The sequence below is a fragment of the Papio anubis genome, chromosome 6 (genome assembly GCF_008728515.1).
Source record: "Papio anubis isolate 15944 chromosome 6, Panubis1.0, whole genome shotgun sequence".
NCBI classification, from domain to species: domain Eukaryota; kingdom Metazoa; phylum Chordata; class Mammalia; order Primates; family Cercopithecidae; genus Papio; species Papio anubis.
The window spans coordinates 146,328,698-146,350,116 of NC_044981.1; the positions used below are offsets into that span (position 1 = coordinate 146,328,698).

Here is a 21,419-nt window from a genome sequence, read left to right on the forward strand (position 1 = left end):
ATTGAATTGCTACGTAATCAGTTTACCTGTGACTGTACCACAAGAAATTTGATAATAGCACAAGTATATCTATGATTCAACCTCATTTCTTGTTTCCAACTTGTATTTTCTACTTTACCAATTTAAAGGATTATACACATTTATTTCTACAGTATTTGAGGACAAATAGATGGATTCAGTTAAACAAAACTACTAGTGATTGAAGAATCTAATCAACCAGAATTCTATACAGCAGTCCTAGGTAAATTTGTTATCTTTTTAAATTGGTTATCTGTTACACTGTCTTTTCTAATCATAATAGAGAGGGTTTTCTACCTGTTTTTTTTTTTTTTTTTTAAGAATTCTAGTATCTCGTCCTACAAGTAAGCTTTCAAAGGAAACTCTCGATGATTGCTGGTCAACTGAAGCAGCTAGATCATCAGTAATTCACCAAGCTGGTCTAACCATAGTTGTCTGCATTTGTTTAAGGGATTAAATCTGTTGGTTGTCTAAAATCTCAAGGAAGAAGATCTGATATTGTCTCTCACACAATGTCCTATTGCCCACTCAAAATTGCCAACCTCATATTTTTCCTTACATTAAGTAGAAATCTATAATGGCATGTACTCCTATTCCTGAACAATCTCTTACAATCTTTTCACTGATAGCCTATTCCTTATGAAAGAATTTCTGAATCTGTTGTCTAATTACTTTTCATTTGAGTTGGCCTGTTTCTTGCTACTGAACAGAGCCTAAAGTGGCATGTGTAGCACATATAAAAGGTTATTTATCCTTAAAACATAAACACGCCACACTCACAACATGAACTGTGAACCTGATGGATGATGGCATATGTCTGTTGAAAACAAATAACAAGTAAGTAGTGGGAAGTCTTTTGGGCTTACAACCAGGCAGGTGCTGACTATATTGTGTCATTAAGAGAGGAGCGCAAAGAATGGATAAATAGGAGAGCAGGTGTTACCGATTCTCCCAAACAAATCCTCATTCTGACATCACAGACTGGAGAAAACCAATGTGAACTTGGAGTTTCTGCTTTTAGCTTCTGAGTGTTCCTCACCAACATTCAGCTTTCAGAGCTGTTCCAGGTATTGCTGTTTTCCTAAAGCTACATCCACCCGGCTAAGAAAAGCAGTCTAAGCTGTAATCACTCATGCCTGTGCTATTTCAATGTACTCGTTCATTCATCTGACAACTAGTTATTGAATGTCTACCATTCATAAGTCCTGTTTAAGAAGCTGGATATATTTTAGTAAATATGTGCATATAATCTCTGTCCTTACAGAGCTTTAAAATAATGGAGGAGGTAGACAATACACAAAAAACTAACAACGATAGATATTGATAAATGCTGTGAAGAAAATGAGCACGTTTTCTGAGGAAAGTCACATTGAAGCCAAAATCAAACCCAAGAAGGGTGAAAATACTCTGGTATTAACATTTGCAGGATTTATGTGCCCTCAACTTTGAGTCCAACATGGTAATCTGGGTTTCTTGCCAATTTAAGCATTTGTTGTGTGTGGAATGTTCTATCACAGATTGTGGGGATCTAGGGGCATAGTCTGTGATTCCTGAAGAAAGTTTATTTTATATATCCTATATTATTTATTTACTACATAGAAAAGACAGCTAAGTTAGTTATTGAATTGGACTATGTGTATATACATCAGAAAATTGAAAAGAGAAATTCAATCAGCTAATTTTTATATCAACGGCACTAAAGTAGTAATTTGGCAGATTTATTTTTCATTGAATTTATACTTTAGCTTGATATCAAAATGGTTTTTAAGCTTATGCAACTTGCTATACAAAAAGACTGAAACCTTTTGGTATTTTTTAATGACTCTACTGAAAATACAGTTGCAATATGAGTGATTCAGTCAGTACCCAAAAAGAAGATGAGGCAATGATTAAACACTAAGCTGAGTAACCGGTAGATACTTTGGGATTTGGGGGGTGGAGGGTTGCTTGTTTTACAATTAGTGCTGAGTTGGATGAAAGAAGTAATTTTTATGACTAGTAGTGTAATATCGGGGCTAAGAAAGAGGATGATGGAATACCATGTTGCCATTCTATAGGAGACAATGAAAGACAGAGCTGTATAGTATCCTAAAAGATTAGAGCTCTTCCCTGAAGTGGTGGGAACATATACATGTATATACATGTATATTAAAATCATACAGTTGACCCTTGGACAATGCAGGGGTTAGAGGTGCTGCACCTTCCCTGTACAAAGCATCCCAGAACTTAACTAGTAATAACCTGTTGTTGACCAGAAGCCTTACCAATAACCTAAGCAATCGATTAACACATATTTCTTATGTTATATGTATTATGTGCTATATTCTTACAATAAAATAAATAAAATGTTATTAAGAAAATCATAAGGAAGAAAAAATATATTTCTATTCATTAAGTGGAAATGAATCATCATAAAGGCCTTCATTCTTGTCACCTTCACTTTGAGTAGGCTGAGAAGAAGGAGCAAAAGGAGAGATTGGTCTTACTGTCTCAGGTATAGCAGAAGCAGAAGAAAATTCATGTATCCATGTAGTTCAAACCCATGTTGTCCAAGGGTGAATTGTGTGTGTCTATATTTATATATATGTGTATATATATATCTTCAATTTACAACAAAGTATTTTAATAACAATTCATTTTTTGTATGATTGTTAGAAAATAATTTTTTGTTGCAGCACTATTTACAATAGCAAAGACATGGAATCAACCCAAATGCCCATCAATGATAGACTGCATAAAGAAAATGTGATACATATACACCATGGAATACTATGTAGCCATAAAAAGGAACAAGATAATGTTATTTGTAGAGGCATGGATGGAGCTGGAAGCAGTTATCCTCAGCAAACTAACACAGGAACAGGAAACCAAACACTTCATGTTCTCACTTATAAGTGGGAGCTAAACAATGAGAACACATGGGCACAGAGAGGGGAACTACACACACTGGGGCCTATAGGGTGGATCGGGGGAGGGGAGAGCATCAGGGTAAATAGTTAATGTATGCTGGGTTTAATACCCAGGTGATGTGTTGATAGGTGCAGCAAACCACCATGGCACATGTTTACCTATGTAACAAACCTGCATGTCCTGCACATGTATCCTGGAATTTAAAATAAAATTTTTAAAAATAGAAAATAGTTTTGAAAAGTGAACACTTGACTTCTTCTGTACTAATAAAACCTTATAGATTATTACTACTGCTTAACTTCACCAGAAAATTGCCACCTTCCCTATTTCACAGTAAGGTAAGCAGATCTGGTCTTAGGGTAGTGATCTAGCTGAGTTCTACACTTGGATGAATGAGAAGGAATTTGCGGACAATAATACATTGTTAACAATCTTTTCGCTGATGGTATTAAATGGTGATGTGTATCAGGCACATGAAGTTGTTGGTGGGAGATTAGTGAGGATCATTCGAGTTACAAACAGGTAACAACAAAGGCAGGATCATTGTCTCAGAAAACATTCCTGTGTTTCCTGGAAAGCAGGCTTCAAATCTGTTCTAATAGATTTGACAGTGTTCTAATGAAACAGACAGTGGTTCTTCACATTTCTGGGGCTAAATGTCCCTTTGATAATCTGATGACAGCACTGAATGTTCTCCCCAGAAAAATCTACATATGCATATTCACTCAAAACTTTTATACAATTTCAAAAGATTCACAGACTCTCATGAAGTCCATCCATAGACCTCCTAGGGTACCGTAAGTAAGATAAAATGCTGTATGTTGCCCATTAAAGAAAATTAATTACCTAATGTTAAAACTACATATTAAATAAGAAATGCTAGGGGGGATTTCAATTACAGACCAGGTACAGCAGGAGAAGAAAATGGAGCAGGATGAAGTAGAGTGTTGCAGTGATCAGTGATAGTTCAATATTAAATAGTGCAGTGATGGAATAATAAGCCAGCTGGGCAAGTACAGGGAAACAGGGCACCTGGTGAGGGAAGATACAAGAGAACCAAAATCTGACTTGGTTATTTTATGACCTTGTTAAGGACCAATCTTTCTCTTTTTTACATATTTGAAATTCAGCTAAATGAAATAACTTTCTTAGCTATACATCCAGTGGGGCCCAGTGGGGATTTAGGCTTTTGCTTGTAATTTTACCTCTAGAAGAGGTTTTATTGAACTCTTCATTTAAGGTGCAGTGATATCCCTCTAGCATTCAATACTTATTAAGCAATATGAACTGATATTTTTATTTTCTTGGGTAAATGATAATAGCAATAGACTGTAAAAGTTGCTGATCATATCTAGTGAGAGCTATAGCTTGGATTCATTTTCTGGGGCTCATCTATCTACTATGAGCTCATTGATGATCTGTTAAGATGAGCAAACTGATCAATATATTTGTAATGTGATTAAATGCATACATACACAAGTAAATAATAACATTATAATAAGTAATATGTAATTGCAAGACATTTAAAGAGTCTTTAAACTCATATATGTTTGTTAAACTCTCTAGACAACCAAAGTTGTCCTAATAAAAAAGCCTGCCATTTGAACTATGAGATACACAAAGAAGTATAAAACTTTTATCTCAATCTTCAAAAAGCTTCAATCTAGTTGAAGAGGTAATAGTAAGCACGTGAAAAATTAGAAAATAATGGGAGGATTAAATAAGCTTGTAAGCTAGTAGCACAAGAGATGCCAGTTGAACGTGCCTAATTGTGGGATTCATGGCTTAGTGCTTATGGTTGTGTTTTTAGGGGCAAAATCTCTCCTGTTGTGACTTCTTGATAAGGAATTATTGAGAAAGACAGGCACACCACAAGCAGAAAAAAATGCATTCAAATTTAATGTTGATGAAATAAAACGGAATTGGAAAATTGTGTTTTGAATACCTGCTTGTTTTGGCTAAATATATTTTTGTTCATGCTGCCCTGAAAAACAAAAGGAAACTGAAGCAGTTTGACAATATGGAATGATGGGTCAGAAGTCATTCTTAAGTTCTGTTTATTTTCCCCCTAGGCTGTAGATATTGGCATCTACCCTCATAACATTGGTGTCAGCTTCTTCCCTTCCAGAGGCCACGCTCTGACCTGTTCCATCAGGCTGACTCCATGTGCAGCGGCATAGTCAGCTGCCTGCCTAGTGTGGACTAAAGATCCCCCGTGAGCCCCTGCCACGCTCTACCTCCCTCGACCCCCTCTTGCAGACAACTGAAATGCCATTGTTATAAATGGATTCCTTTAATCTTGAAGACGTTTCTGTTTTAAAAATCTTATTGCAGATGCAAATAGCACTGAAAATAATTTTGTAGTGTCATTGTTAAGTTGAAACTCAATGAAGTATGAAAGACAGGTGTGCAATTGAGGAGGGTGAGTGGGAAGCTGGAATAACAGGAGGGAAAAATAAAATGTTAAAATAAAATAAGATGTGTGTCAAACCTCACCCTCTTGAGGTCTTTCTTGAGTGCGAATGTGGTATTCCCTGCCCCTGCTCCCAGAGTATCATTTCCAGCCTGATCCCATCTTCATGCAGCCTTTCATCACTGGGAAGCCACCCCATCTTCAGTGCTACAATCTCACCATTTTAGAATAAAGTATCTTTAATCATTGACGGTATTTTCCTACTAGGCTTGTTCAACCAGGATAATGGTATCTTTATGATAATTACTTGGGGAGTGATACTTTCTTACTTCCCTCTAAGTTATTTTAACCAGATAGCCCTCCAGGTAAGGCTAGTTACAAAGAAATATAGACTCTTGAGATCAAAAGGAGCAATAAGCTAGTCCTGTCAGTAATTCATATCTCAAAAATTTTTAGGAGGTTTTACCCTCCAGAAATAGTTACTTAAGATAAAAATCAAAATCTTTTGGAATAGAAGTAGTTATTGTTGTCATTTATAATGATTTTTTAAATAGAAAAAATATAGTAACTGTACATTCTAAATTATGGCTAAAAGTTCTATTCCCAATAATAGAAACTACGAGAGTGACGATAATGTTTCCAGTGGAATTCTAAAGTAATTAACATATTCTATATCTTCCTTCAAGTTTAACTTAACAATGGATTTGCATTCCAACGTGACAACAACCAGCTAGTAGTACTATTACAAAAGTCATTTCTACCATGCATTTAATGCTTGACAAAAATCTTTGAACAATGATTTAGCCAGCTGTAGAAAGCACTACAAATTTGACTGGGTGCAGTGGCTCGTGCCTGTAATCCCAGCACTCTGGGAGGCCGAAGTGGGTGGATCACCTGAGGTCAGGAGTTCGAGACCAGCCCAGTCAACATGGTGAAACCCTGTCTCTACTAAAAATACAAAAAATTAGCCAGGCGTGGTGGAACACGCTTGTAATCCCAGCTACTCGGGAGGGTGAGGCAGGAAAATCGCTTGAACCCAGGAGGTGGAGTTGCAGTGAGCCGAGATCGTGCCATTACACTCCAGCCTGGGCAACAAGAGCGAAACTCCATCTCAAAAAAAAAAGAAAGAAAGAAACCTCTACAAATTTAGGAAATGATAACTTTCAGTTTAGTTTTGGCAAGGGAAAGAAGGGAAACGAACTAATTATTCAGTGCGTGCTAGAATACAGGAGCCGTGCAAATCAAACCAGCTTGTCTCACAACATATTTGTTAGATAGAGTACCTCAACTCTTTTATAGATGAGAAAATTATTTTTCAGAGAAGTTAGGTAACTCATTCAGTGTCACATAGCTAAGTAGTGGGCAGAGCAACCCAGGTCTATCTGATTCCAAAGTTTGGGCCCTTTCTGCCACGTGATACTTCATTTTACAGCGCAAAAGTCTTTTTAGATGTTTTGTTTTCCTACCTTCGGAGACTCCTTTAAAGACATAGTTCTTCAAACTTAGATTATATTTATTAAAATTTTTAAAGTGCCTTATCTTTACATTTCATCAGATTACAAAGACCCTAAATATTGTTGAAATTGCAACCTAAAAGACATTATTGGCATAACTTTTGTCATTGATTTTTCAAAGAAATGTCATCTGAACAATGCATCTTCAGAATCACTCTGAGTTGCTTAATACTTACTATAATTTTGCTGGGAATTATCTGGATTTCTCATTTTTTAGTTTAGTTTTCCTGAAATCATTTTTGAACTTGTAATTACATAAGACCTTTGAGGTTATCCGAGCAAAATAACTAAATTCATGAAAATATAAATCCATCCGACACCAAACACACACATACACCAATAAGTAATAAGATTAAGATGAGTAAAATGTAATTGCTAAACATTTCAAGAGTCTTCAGACTCATGTATGTTTGTTAAACTTTCTGGGCAACTGAAGTTAACTGGTTTTCATTCTAATAGAAAATCCTGCCATTAGTAAAAATGCTAAGACTTAAGAAAACATTTGAAGCTGCATGATGAGCTGTGACTTCTCCACTCCTCAGCTGGTATAACCCTACTGGACCATGGAATCTAAGCCTAATTTAGATAATGAAAAAATGCCACAGTGGCCATTGCACTCTTTCATTTTTTTGAAATTTCTTTAAATGTATCTGCTACTCATCAAACAAACTGAATGTATTGGATTTGAAACTGCTTGCCCATGAGATATTCATTTTTAATAAAATATTTTTAAAAGACTGATTTTATTAAATAAATTTTAAAACTTTGAACTTTTTCTTAATGGTGACTACATCATTGAGGTTTCTCTATCCTCTGTTAAATTCCAAAAGACACCCATCAAATTATGTTAGTTCAGATTCCTAAGTATTTAAGAATATATAGCCTGAAATTAGTCCCAAATTTGTTAAAATATAGCATCCACAATAGTGGAAATGGCAATGATCTATGAACAGACCTTTCTTGTTCAAAGCAAAATACTGTATCAGACAAGTTTCATCTTGTTTTTAGTTTTACCCATCTTCACAAAAGCTATGTATTTCTAACACAGGGAAACTGGAAATGACAAATACCTAATGTGGGAGTGACAAATACCCAAATTTAACTGAATTTCATTTTTTAAATAGAGCTTTTCAGGAAAAAGAAAAGCAGGATGTTTTTTTCTAAACACCTGATAAACTATATTGAATTATTTGTGCCTTGAATGTGATACCTTTTTGAAATGTAGAACTGTCTATTTCTAAAGTGGAAAAACTTTTCCAAACTGCTGCTTCTTGAAAGTTCTACATTCTGCTTCAAAAGAAATGCCAACGTGACTCAGGGCCCTTGACATATCACTAGAGTGAAAAAGTACCATTACAGTTAGACTTGTGTTTATAATTCTATCAGCTTTTACATCACATGACTGCTATCACATTATCTCTAACACTGGAGTGTTAAAAAGTCTATGTTCTTATTGGTGAAATAACTGTTTTGACTATCATCAAGTATCTGAATACTGAGTGTTTCTGGCCCTTGACACTGTCCTATACCTTATAAGGTGTTTACAGGTGAAATAGGAATCTTGTTGGCACTCCATGCACTTAAGAACTCACATGAACTGAGCAAATGAGAGGGAAACATGGCATTATTAATTATACTAATTACCTGCTTTATGATTATTCTTGCTACTTCACAGCCTTGCCAGACCCCTGATGACTTTGTGGCCGCCACTTCTCCGGGACATATCATAATTGGAGGTTTGTTTGCTATTCATGAAAAAATGTTGTCCTCAGAAGACTATCCCAGACGACCACAAATCCAGAAGTGTGTTGGGTGAGTACAGTCTCAAAAAATACATTTAGATTTCAAGATTCTGTCATGAGACTAGGACATATAAACTGTTGACTTGTATTAATATCTAAATCATTTTAAAAAATAAACTCATATATATTTTTTAAGTTGCATATGGTTAATCTTGCAATTTTTCTTTAAAAGAGTACTATAACAGCCCTATATGTATAATGAAACAACTTCCAAGTGCAGAGGATATGAATGCTTTTCATTAATATATTTATTTAGATTTTGCCTTATAAAACAATGCCTGAAGTCACTTGAGAAGACATTGTGGCCTATTTTTCACTACAAGCATACATAGCTCACATGTATTTCTATCACAGAAAACATGTATTTTATTTTAAACACAGATCTATTATTTAATGCTTTGTTTAAAATAGACTGTAGCTGAATTTTTTCTTACTAACATTTTTTTTTTCAACACTGCATTCATTTCATTCCAGAAATAGTCTAACTCTTTCCTGATAAATTAAGACCCTCCTCAACTCAAAGTGCTCCTTCCTCCTGGATGAACACTTTGTGTGATGAGAGCTTACCTATGAGAAAGACATTTCACTGGCACAGTGTAATGTGGAAAGGTAAAGCTGGGTGGAAGGTGTTGCAAATGGATTTTCCTTAAGGAGAAGAGGATATTCTAATTCTCATTTCAGTTTTGAGACAAGCTAATTTTGTAAACTTAGGTAGATCACTTAAACTCTGAGTTTCGGTTTCACTGTCATGTATATTTTCTCATTTGTAAAACAAAGGCCTGGATAATCTCTAAGGACACAGGCAGCATCAGCTGCTGTTGCTATGGAATGTGCTCTTCATGCCTCCTTCCAACTCTAAAATTATCATTCTACTTTTATGTTTCTGTGTCTAAGTTTAATCTTGTTTTTTCTCTTACCTTTCTTTCTTTATCGACGAAGTATTTCCCAAGCCCTCTAAAAATACTTTTAGATAAAATGTGATCCCCTGTCATACTAAGATTTCTTGGCATTCTCCCTAAAAGTTAGGCACTTTTAGCTATTGTCATCATAATCATTGATTAGCAGGAATACCAGAGAATAGTAAAAAACATAATAACAATTAATGGAGATTTTCAGAACACTACTTTGGCACACAAAGAATGGCTGCAGAGTTGAGGCCCGCAATTGCAGGCCAACAATTAAGGATGGAAAACACTGAATAGCTATTTGACCAAATAAGGAAATTTCCTATTTAAAAAAATCACTCAGTTGAAAATCTCTTACCTTTTTGTCACTCATCAAGAGAAACGGTACTCACTCAACATTGCACAACTACTTATTAATTGCCTACATTACCTGTACCCTATTATAGGCACTGGCACACTAATGTGAATACACCAAGGAGGTTCCAACTCTAATGGAGTTTACACGTGGTGGACTCTGAAAATATTATACAGTTTAATGTCAGACAACCTATTTGTTTACCCTTTTTCTCTTCTATGTTTCTCTTCTTTTAATTGATACATATTAGTTTACATATTTATGAGGTACATGTGGTATTCTGTTATAAGCCTAGAATGTGTAATGATCAAGTCAGGCTTTTTGAGGTGTCCATCACTTTGAGTACTGTCACTTCTATATATTGGAAACAATTCAAATCCTCTCTTCTGGCTACGTTGAAATATACAATACATTGTTGTTAACTAGAGTAACTGGGCTGTCAAACGACTGAACTTCTATCTTTTATCTAACTATATGTTTATACCCATTAACCTACCTCTCTTTATCCCCTCTCCTTCCCATCTTTATCCACCCACCTTCCCATCCTCTAGTACCTTTATAATGTCAGCTCTCTACCTTTATGATATCAATGTTTTTATCTCCCACATACGAGTGAGAACATATGATATTCGTCTTTCTGTGCCTGAGTTATTTCGCTTAACATAATGGCCTCCAGTTTCATCCATGTTGCTGCAAATGATATGATTTTATTCTTTTTGAGGCTGAGTAGTATTCTGTTGTGTATATATAGCACATTTTCTTTATCTGTTCTTCTACTGATGGACACAAGTTGATTCTATATCTTTGCTATTGCAAATAGTGTTAGTTATGGTAAGCATGTGAGTGCAGGTATCCCTTTAGTATACTGATTTCCTTTTCTTTGGATACCCAATAGTAGGATTACTGGATTACATTTATCATTTTTAGATTTTTGAGAAACATCCATACTGTTTCCCATAGGAGTTGTACTAATTTACATTTTCTCCAACAGTGTAGATGAGTTCCGTCTTCCACATGTCCTTGTCAGCATCTGTTTTTGTTTTTGTTTTTGTTTTGTCTTTTTAGTAATAGCTATTCTAACTGGCAAAAGAAAATATCTCATTGTGGTTTCAATTTGCATTTCTTTGATGATTAGTGATGCTGAGCATTTTTTATATACCAGTTGGCCATTTATATGTCTTCTTTTGAGAATCATCTGTTCGTGTTCTTTGACCACTTCTTAATGAGATTTTGCTTTCTTATTGTTGAGTTGTTCAATTTCATGTATATTCTGGATATTAGTCTTTTGTTGGATGAATAGTTTGCAAATATCTTCTCCCATTCAATGGCTGTCTCTTCACTCTTGATGGTTTCCTTTCCTGTACAGAGATTTTTATTTTAATACAGTAACATTTGTCCATTTTTATTTTAGTTGTCTGTGTTTTGAGGTCTTACCCATAAAATCTTTGCCTAGACTGATGTCCTTAAGTGCTTTCCCTGTTTTCTTCTAATAGTTTTATAATTTGGGATCTTATGTTTAAGTTCTTAGTCCACCTCGAGTTGATTTTTATATACAGTGAGAGAAAAGAGTCCAGTTTTATTCTTCTGCATATGGATATCCAATTTTCCCTGTACAATTTATTGAAGTCCTTTCCCCTGAATATGTTCTTGGCTCCTTTGTCAAAAATCAGTTGGTAATAAATATGTGGATTTATTTTTTAGTTGTCTATTCTGTTTCCCATGGTCTATGTGTCTATTTTTATACTATGCTGTTTTGGTTACTATAAATTTGTGATACAATTTTGTCAGGTAGTTTGATGCCTCCAGCTTTGTTCATTTTGCTCAGGATTGCTGTGGCTATTCTGGCTTTTTTGTTGTTGTTGTTCCATATTAATTTTAGGATTTTTTTAATATTTGTGAAAAATGATATTGACATTTAATAGGGATTGCATTTACTGTGTATGTTGCTTTGGGCATTATGGTCATTTTAACACTATTATTTTTTCTGATCCTTGAGCATGAGATATCTCTCCATTTATTTGTGTTATTTTCAATTACTTTCATCAGCATTCTGCAGTTTTCCTTGTAGAGATCTTTCACCTCCTTGGTTAAATTTATTCCTATGTATTTTTTTTGTAGCTGTTGTAAGTGGGATTGCTTTCTTGATTTTTTTTTCAGCTATTTCACTACTGGTGTACAAAAATGCTATTGATTTTTATATGTTGATATTGCATCCTGAAACTTTACTGAATTTGTTTATAAGCTCTAAGAGGTTTTTTTGTGGAGTCTTTTGGTATTTCTAAATATAAGATAATGTCAACTGCAAAGAGGGACAATTTGACTTCCTCTATTTCAATGTGTGTGCCATTTATTTCTTCTCTTGCCTGATTGCTTTGGCCAGGACTTCCAATACTATGTTGAATAAGACTGGTGAAGGTGAGCATCCTTGTCTTGCTCTACTTCTTAGAGAAAAGGCTTTCCACTTTACCCAGTCGGTATGATGTTAACTATGGGTTTGTCATATATGGACTTTATTAATTTGAAGTATGTTCCATCTGTGCCTAGTTTGTTGAGAGGTTTTATCGTGAAAGGTGTTGTATTTTATCAAATACTTTTTCTACATCTATTGAGACGATCACATAGTTTCTGTCCTTCATCCTGTTGATGTGATGTATTACTTTTACTGATTTGTATATGTTAAACTATCCTTGCATGGTTGATATTACACTTAATCATGGTGTATTATCTTTGTGACGCACTGTTGAATTCTATTTGCTAGTATTTTTTGAGGATTTTTGCGTGTATGTTCATCAGAGATATTGGTCTATGGTTTTCTGTTTTTATTGTGTCCTTATCTGGTTTTGGCATTAGGGTAATGCTGGCCTCATAGAATGAGTTGGAGAGAATTCCGTCCTCTTGAATTTTTTGGAGTAGTTTGAGGAAGATTACTAATATTTCTTCTTTATATGTTTGGTAGAATTCAGCAGCAATCCATCTGGTTCTGAGCTATTATTTACTGGGGGCTTTTTATTACTGATGATTTAATCTTGCTATTTGTTATTGGTCTGCTCAGGTTTGCTATTTCTTCCTGATTTAATCTTGGTAGACTGTATGTTTCCAGGAATTTTCATATTTCCTCTAGGTTTTTCCATTTGTTAGCATGTAATTGTTCCTAATAGTTTCCGATAATCTTTCGTATTTCTGTGGTATCAGTTGTAATGTCTCCTTTTTCATCTCTGATTTTGTTTATTTGAGTCTTCTCTCTTCTTTTTTCAGTTAGTCTAGTCTAGTGATTTATAAATTTTGAAGAATCAACTTTTCATTTTATTGATCCTTTGTGGGTTTTTTTTAGTCTGCATTTCATTTAGTTCTGCTGGATCTTTATTATTGCTTTCCTTCTACTAATTTTGGGTTTCATGTGTTTTTGCTTTTCTAGTTCCTTAAGGTACATTCTTAGGTTATTTGAAATCTTTCCACTTTTTTGCTGTAGATGTTCATTGCTATTTACTTCCTTCTTAGTACTGCTTTTGCTGTATCCCACTGGCTTTGGTATGTTGTTGATATGGTTTGGATCTGTGTCTTTGCCCAAATCTCATATCAAATTATAATCCCCAGTGTTGGAGGTGGGACCTGGTAGGAGGTAATTGGATCATGGGAGCAGTTTCTTATGAATGGCTTAGTGCCATCCCCCTAGTGCTGTTCTTATGATACAGTTCTCATAAGATCTGGTTGTTTAAAAGTGTGTAGCATATCCCCTCTCTCTCTTTCTTCCTCCTAATCTAGCCATGTAAGGTGCCAGCTCCCCCTTTGCCTTCTGCCATGATTATAAGTTTCCTGAGGACTCCCAAGTCCCAAGTTGCTAAGCAGATGCCAGCGTCATGCTTCCTGTACAGTCAACAGAACCATGAGCCAATTAAACCTCTTTTCTTTATAAATTACTCATTCTCTGGTATATTTTATTCAATGCAAGAATGGGCTAATACAGAAAATTGATACCAGAGAGGTGGTGCATTGCGATAAAGATACCTGAAAATGTGGAAGCAGCTCTGGAACTGGGTAATGGATAGTGGTTGGAACAGTTTGGAGGGCTCCAAAGAAGATAGGAAGATGAAGAAAAGTTTGGAGCTTCCTAGAGACTTGTTAAATTGTTGTGACCAAAATGATAATGGTGATATATATAGACAATGAAGTTCAGGCTGAAGAGGTCTCAAATGGACATGAGGAACTTATTAGGAACTGGAGTCAAGGTTATCTTTGCTATGCGTTAGCAAAGAACCTGGTGGCATTGTGCCCCTGCCCAGGTATCTGTGGAACTTTGAACTTGTGGAACTTTGAACTTGAGAGTGATGATTTAGGGTATCTGGCAGAAGAAATTTCTAAGCAGCAAAGCAGTCAAGAAGTTGCCTGGCTGCTTTTAATAGCCTAGTTCATATGTGTGAGCAAGGAAATAATGTAAAACTGGAACTTATATTTAAAAGGGAAACAGAATGTAAAAGTTTGGAAAATTTGCAGCCCAGCCACGTGTTAGAAAAAACAAAACAAACAAACAAATAAAAATTTCTGGGGGAGAAACTGAAGCTGGCTGCATAAATTTGCATAAGCAAAGAGAAGCTGAACATTAATAGCCAAGACAATGAGAAGACTTCAAAGGAATTTCAGAGACCTCCAGAGCAGCCCCTCCCATCACAGACCCAGAGGCCTAGGAGGGCAGAATGGTTTCTTGAGCTGAGACCAGGGCCCTGCTGCTTCTTATGTCCCAGCCACTCCAGCTCCAGCTTATACCAGTGTCCCCTGGGTATGAGACACGGAGTTAAAAGAGATTATTTTGGACCTTTAAGATGTAATGATTGCCCTGCTGGGTTTTGGATTTGCATGGGACCTGTAGGCCTTTTCCTTTAGCCAATTTCTCTCTTTTCAAATAGGAGTATTTACCAAATGCCTGTACTCCCATTGTGTCTTAGAAGTAACTAACTAATTCTTTATTTTGCAGGCTCATAGGCAGAAGGGACTACTCAGATGAGACTTTGGACTTTCGACTTTTGAGATAATGCTAGAATTAGTTAAGACGTTGAGAGACTGGTGAGAAGGAATGATTGTATTTTGCAATGTGAGAAGGACATGAGATTTGGGAGGAGCCAGGGATAGAATATAAAAGCGTGTTACATCTTCCCTCTCTCTTTCTTCCTTTTGCTCTGGCCATGTGAGGTGCCAAGGCCCCCCTTTGCCTTCCACCTTGATTGTATATGTCCTGAGACCTCCCAAGAAGCTGAGCAGATGTCAGCACTATACTTCTGGTATAGCCTGCAGGACAATGAGCCAATTAAACCTCTTTTCTTTATAAATTACCCAGTCTCAGCTATTGCCTTATAGCAATGTGAGAAGAAACTAATACATTCATGTTTCCATTTTCATTTGTTTTAATAAGATTTCTGATTTCCATCTTAATTTCTTCATTAACCCAATGGTTATTCAGAAGCATGTGGTTTCTGCTGATTTGTATAGTTTCTAAAGTTCCTCTTGTTATTATTTCTAATTCTAGTCCATTGCAGCCTGAGAATATATATGATATAATTTTTATTTTTGTAAATTTGTTAAGACTTGTTTTATGGCCTAATATATGGCCTGATCTGGAGAATGTTCCATGCACTGATGAGAAGAATGTGTATTCTACAGCTATTGGACCAAAAGTTCTGTAAATGTCTGTTAGGTCCACCTGGTCTAAAGTTCAATTTAAGTCCTTTTCTTGAGATGAAGTCTCATTCTGTTGCCCAGGCTGGAGTGCAGTGGTGCAATCTTGGCTCACTGCAACCTCCACTTACTGGGTTCAAGTGATCCTTCCACCTCAGCCTCCCAAGTAGCTGGCATTACAGGTGTGTACCACCATGACTAGCTATTTTTGTATTTTTAGTAGAGATGATGTTTCATCATGTTAGCCAGGCTGCTCTTGAACTCCTGACCTCAAGTGATTCGTCCTCCTCAGCCTCCCAAAGTGCTGGGATTACAGGGGTGAACCTGGTCGTAAGTTGGTTATATTTTTGCCGATTTTCTGTCTAGATGATCTGCCTAATGCTGAATAGGGTGTTAAAGTTTCCCACAATTATTGTATTGCAGTTTCTTTCTCTTTAGATCTAGTAATTTTTGCTTTATGAATCTGGGTGCTTCAGTGTTGCTTGCATATACATTTTAAATTATTTCCTCTTCCTGGATTGACTCCTTATCATTATATAATGACCTTATTTTACTTTTTCTACTATGTTTGGCTTACAGTGTGTTTTATCTGATATAAATATAGTTACTTCTGCTCAATTTTGGGTTTTGTTTGCATGGGATATCTTTTTCTATCCCTTAACTTTCACTCTATATGTGCTTTTATATGTAAAGTGCATTTCTTGTAAGTTGCATATAATTGGATCATGCTTTTTTTTTATTTATACAGCCAGTCTATATCTCTTTTTTTCTTTTATTTATTTACTTATTTTTATTATACTTTAAGTTCTAGGGTACATGTGCACAACGTGCAGGTTTCATACATAGGTATACATGTGCCATGTTGGTTTACTGCACCCATCAACTCATCATTTACATTAGGTATTTCTCCTAATGCTATCCCTCCCCAAGTCCCCCACCCCACTACAGGACCCAGTGTATGATATTCCCCTCCCAGTGTCCAAGTGATCTCATTGTTCAATTCCCACCTATGAATGAGAACATGCAGCATTTGGTTTTCTGTCCTTGTGACAGTTTGCTGAGAATGATGGTTTCCAGCTTCATTCATGTCCCTGAAAAGGACATGAACTCATCCTTCAATGGCTGCGTGGTATTCCACGGTGTATATGTGCCACATTTTTTATCCAGTCTATTATTGATGGACATTTGGGTTGGTTCCAAGTCTTTGCTATTGTGAATAGTGCCACGATGAACATACGTGTGCATGTATATACCCAGTAATGAGATTGATCAAATGGTAATTCTAGTTCTAGATCCTTGAGGAATCACCACACTGTCTTCCACAATGGTTGAACTAATTTACACTCCCAACAGCAGTGTAAAAGCGTTCCTATTTCTCCACATCCTCCCCTGCATCAGTTGTTTCCTGACTTTTTAATGATCTCCATTCCAGCTGGTGTGAGATGGTATCTCATTGTGTTTTGATTTGCATTTCTCTGATGGCTGGTGATGATGAGCATTTTTTCATGTGTCTGTTGGCTGCATAAATGTCTTCTTCTGAGAAATGTCTGTTCATATCCTTTGCCCACTTTTTGATGGGGTTGTTTGTTTCTTTCTTGTAAATTTGTTTGAGCTCTTTGTGGATTCTAGATATTAGTCCTTTGTCAGATGGGTAGATTGCAATAATTTTCTCCCATTCTGTAAGTTGCCTGTTCACTCTGATGGTAGTTACTTTTGCCATGCAGAAGCTCTTCAGTTTAATTAGATCCCATGTGTCTATTTTGGCTCTTATTGCCATTGCTTTTGGTGTTTTAGTCATGAAGTCCTTGCCCATGCCTGTGTCCTGAATGATATTGCCTGGGTTTTCTTCTAGGGTTTTTATGGTTTTAGGTCTAACATTTAAGTCTTTAACCCATATTGAATTAATTTTTGTATAAGGTGTAAGGAAGGGATCCAGTTTCAGCTTTCTATATATGGCTAGCCAGTTTTCCCAGCACCATTTATTAAATAGGGAATCCTTTCCCCATTTCTTGTTTTTGTCAGGTTTGTCAAAGATCAGATGGCTGTAGATGTGTGGTATTATTTCTGAGGGCTCTGTTCTGTTCCATTGGTCTATATATCTGTTTTGGTACCAGTACCATGCTGTTTTGGTTACTGTAGCCTTGTAGTATAGTTTGAAGTCAGGTAGCATAAGATACTTCCAGCTTTGTTCTTTTTGCTTAGGATTATCTTGGCCATGTGAGCTCTTTTTTGGTTCCATATGAACTTTAAAATAGTTTTTTTCAATTCTCTGAAGAAAGTCATTGGTAGCTTGATGGGGATGGCATTGAATCTATAAATTACCTTTTCACAATCTCGATGCTTCCTATCCATGAGCATGGAATATTCTTCCATTTGTTTGTGTCCTCTTTTATTTTGTTGGGCAGTGGTTTGTAGTTCTCCTTGAAGAAGTCCTTCACATCCCTTGTAAGTTGGATTCCTAGGTATTTTATTCTGTCTGTAGCAATTGTGAATGGGAGTTCACTCATGATTTGGCTCTTTGTCTATCAATGGTGTATAGAAATGCTTGTGATTTCTTCGTATTGATTTTGTATTCTGAGAATTTGCTGAAGTTGCTTATCAGCTTAAGGAGATTTTTGGCTGAGATGATGGGGTTTTCTAAACATAGAATCATGTCATCTGCAAACAGGGACAATTTGACTTCCTCATTTCCTAATTGAATACCCTTTATTTCTTTCTCTTGCCTGATTGCCCTGGCCAGAACTTTCAACACCATGTTGCATAGGAGTGGTGAAAGAGGGCATCCCTGTCTTGTGCCAGTTTTCAAAGGGAATGCTTCCAGTTTTGCCCATTCAGTAGGATATTGACAGCCAGTCTATATCTCTTAAGAGGGGAATTTAATCCTTTTAAATTCAAGGTTAATATAGACATATGAGGCTTTGTTCCTGTCATGTTGTTGCTTACTGTTTGTTTTATGTATTCTATATTCCATTCTTTTTCTCATTTTTTGTCATTGTGGTTTTGTAGATGAATATCTGTAGTAGTATCATTTGAGTCCTTCCTCTTTTTTACCATTGTTTTACACTTTGTTGTGTTTTCACCATGATAAGCATCATCATTTCACTTCCAGGTATAGAACTCCTTTGAGCATTTGTAGGGCCAGTCTAGCGGTGCTGAATTCCCTCAGCTTTTGCTTGTCTAGGAGCAACTTTATTTCTCCTCCATTTAGGAAGGATTATTTTTCTGGATATAGTATTCTTGGCTAGCAGGGTTTTTGCCTCAGCACTTTAAATGTATCATCTCCTGGCCGGGCGCGGTGGCTCAAGCCTGTAATCCCAGCACTTTGGGAGGCCGAGATGGGCGGATCACGAGGTCAGGAGATCGAGACCATCCTGGCTAACACGGTGAAACCCCGTCTCTACTAAGAAATACAAAAAATAGCCGGGCGAGGTGGCGGGCGCCTGTAGTCCCAGCTACTCGGGAGGCTGAGGCCGGAGAATGGCGTGAACCCGGGAGGCGGAGCTTGCAGTGAGCTGAGATCTGGCCACTGCACTCCAGCCTGGGCTACAGAGCGAGACTCCGTCTTAAAAAAAAAAAAAAAAAAAAAAAAAAAATGTATCATCTCCTTCTCTTCTGGTCTATAAGGTTTCTGCTGACATATCTTCCATTACTATGATGTGATTTCCTTTAGAGGTGACTAAATTCTTTCTGTTTTTAGAATTTTCTTTGTCATTGACTTTAGACATTTTGACTATAATGTGCTGTGCAGAATTTGTGCATTGTATCCGTTTAGGGGATTGCTGGGTCTCCTGTATCTGGATGTCTAAACCTCCTACTGGATGTGGAAAGGTTTTTTCTATTATTTTTATCTATTATTTTGTTATATATGTTTAACTATGTCAATATCTCTTTACCTTCTGGGATATCAATAATTTGTATATTTGATCACTTTATGGTGTTCCATATATCATGAAGGCTTTGCTTAGCTTTTTTTTTTTTTTTTTTTTTTTAGACGGAATCTTGCTCTGTCACCCAGGCTGGAGTGCAGTGGTGCGATCTCAGTTCACTGCAAGCTCCACCTCCCAGGTTCACGCCATTCTTCTGCCTCAGCCTCTAGAGTAGCTGGGACTACAGGTGCCCGCCACCACACCTGGCTAATTTTTTGTATTTTCAGTAGAGACAGGGTTTCACCATGTTAGCCAGGATTGTCTCGATCTTCTGACCTCATGATCCTCCCGCCTCGCCCTCCCAAAGTGCTAGGATTACAGGCGTGAGCCACTGCACCAGGCCTGTTTAGCTTCTTTTAATTCTTTTTTTTTTTCCTTTATATTTTCATGGCTGGCTTATTTCAAAAGTTGAACCTGAACTGTCTTCAGGTTCAGAGCTTCTTTCATCTGCTGGAGCTAATCTATTGTTGAAGCTTTCAAGTGTTTTATGTTGTTCTTTCAATGAATTGTTCAGTTGCAGAATTTCTGTTTGATTCTTTTACAACATCTATGTCTTTGGTAAACTGATTCATATTCTGAATTGTTTTTCAGATTTCTTTGTATTGTTTTTCAGAATTATCTTGTATCTCACTATCCTTCTTTAGAATCTGTAATTTGGATTATTTTTCTGGAATTTCATTAATTGCTTTTTGATTGAGATGTTTCTGGAGAATTATCGTGTTTCTTTTTTTAAAAAGTTATTTAAATTTTTTTTCTTAAAGACCATTATTATAGTATATCTTCCTTTAAAAGTGTCATCTTTTCTGGCTTTTTCATGTTTCCTGTGTTCTTATGTTAGTATATGTACATCTGATGTTTCAGTTGCTTCTTCCAATTTTAAAAAATTTGCTTTTGTAGGGGGAGAACGCTTCCTGAGGATGAATAGATAGTTTTGGTTGGGCAGGGTACTTTGACTTTTATTGTGGTTGCAGCAGTAGTATAATTACTTTGATTTCTTTGGCCATGACTAGCATAAGTGTCATCTGACATTTCCTCAGTGGCCTAGGGTAAAGTTATTCTTGGGACTATGATGCAGCTTTGCTGGTGACTGGGATGCCAAGTAAGCCAGTCTTTGAGCCCCAGTGGTGTTAGCAATGGGCTGAGTATGCCCATCCTTGTGTCCCAGGGCAGCATACCCTGGCAGCAGTGTTAGGTCAAATCAGGTCAATTCTTGGGCCTCCAGGTGCCTTACTCAAATACTGGTAGTGGAAGCCATGGAACCAGCAGGTGGGTGATTTCTTGGGCTCTTGGGACACTTGTGTGGCATGCATGATGGCAATGGCAGTGACAGGATGACCCTCTGAGTCCTGAGTGGTGCTCACTAATGTTGGTTGTGCCAATGATAAGCTGGGCTTACTTCTCTTTTTTAATTGAAATTGTAATGTTTAATTAAGGAATTAAAATTTCTTAATTAAATTTAAAATTTTAGTAAAGAGGGATTTTTTGGGGTTTGTTTCTTTTTTAATTTTTTTATTATACTTTAAGTTCTAGGGTACATGTGCATAATGTGCAGGTTTGTTACATATGTACACGTATGTCATGTTGGTGTGCTGCACCCATTAACTCGTCATTTACATTAGGTATATCTCCTAATGCTATCCCTCCCCACTCCCCCTACCCCACAACAGGTCTCGGTGTGTGATGTTCCCTTTCCTGTGTCCAAGTGTTCTCATTGTTCAATTCCCACCTATGAGTGAAAACATGCAGTGTTTGGTTTTCTGTTCTTGTGACAGTTTGCTGAGAATGATGGTTTCCTGCTTCATCCATGTTCCTACAAAGGACATGAACTAATCCTTTTTTATGGCTACATAGTATTCCATGGTGTGTGTGTGTATATATATATATATATATATATATATATATATATGTG

At 36.5% G+C, this 21,419-nt stretch overlaps 1 protein-coding gene across 1 annotated transcript in view; it reads left to right on the plus strand.

The window, feature by feature from the left end:
• Positions 1-7,696: 7,696 nt before the first annotated feature.
• Positions 7,697-21,419, plus strand: part of GPRC6A (G protein-coupled receptor class C group 6 member A) — a 36,607-nt gene continuing 22,884 nt past the window's right edge. Inside the window, 1 exon segment of the mRNA XM_003898267.5 lies at positions 7,697-8,667. Coding sequence (XP_003898316.2) covers positions 8,474-8,667 — 194 coding nt within the window. The 5' untranslated portion in view covers positions 7,697-8,473.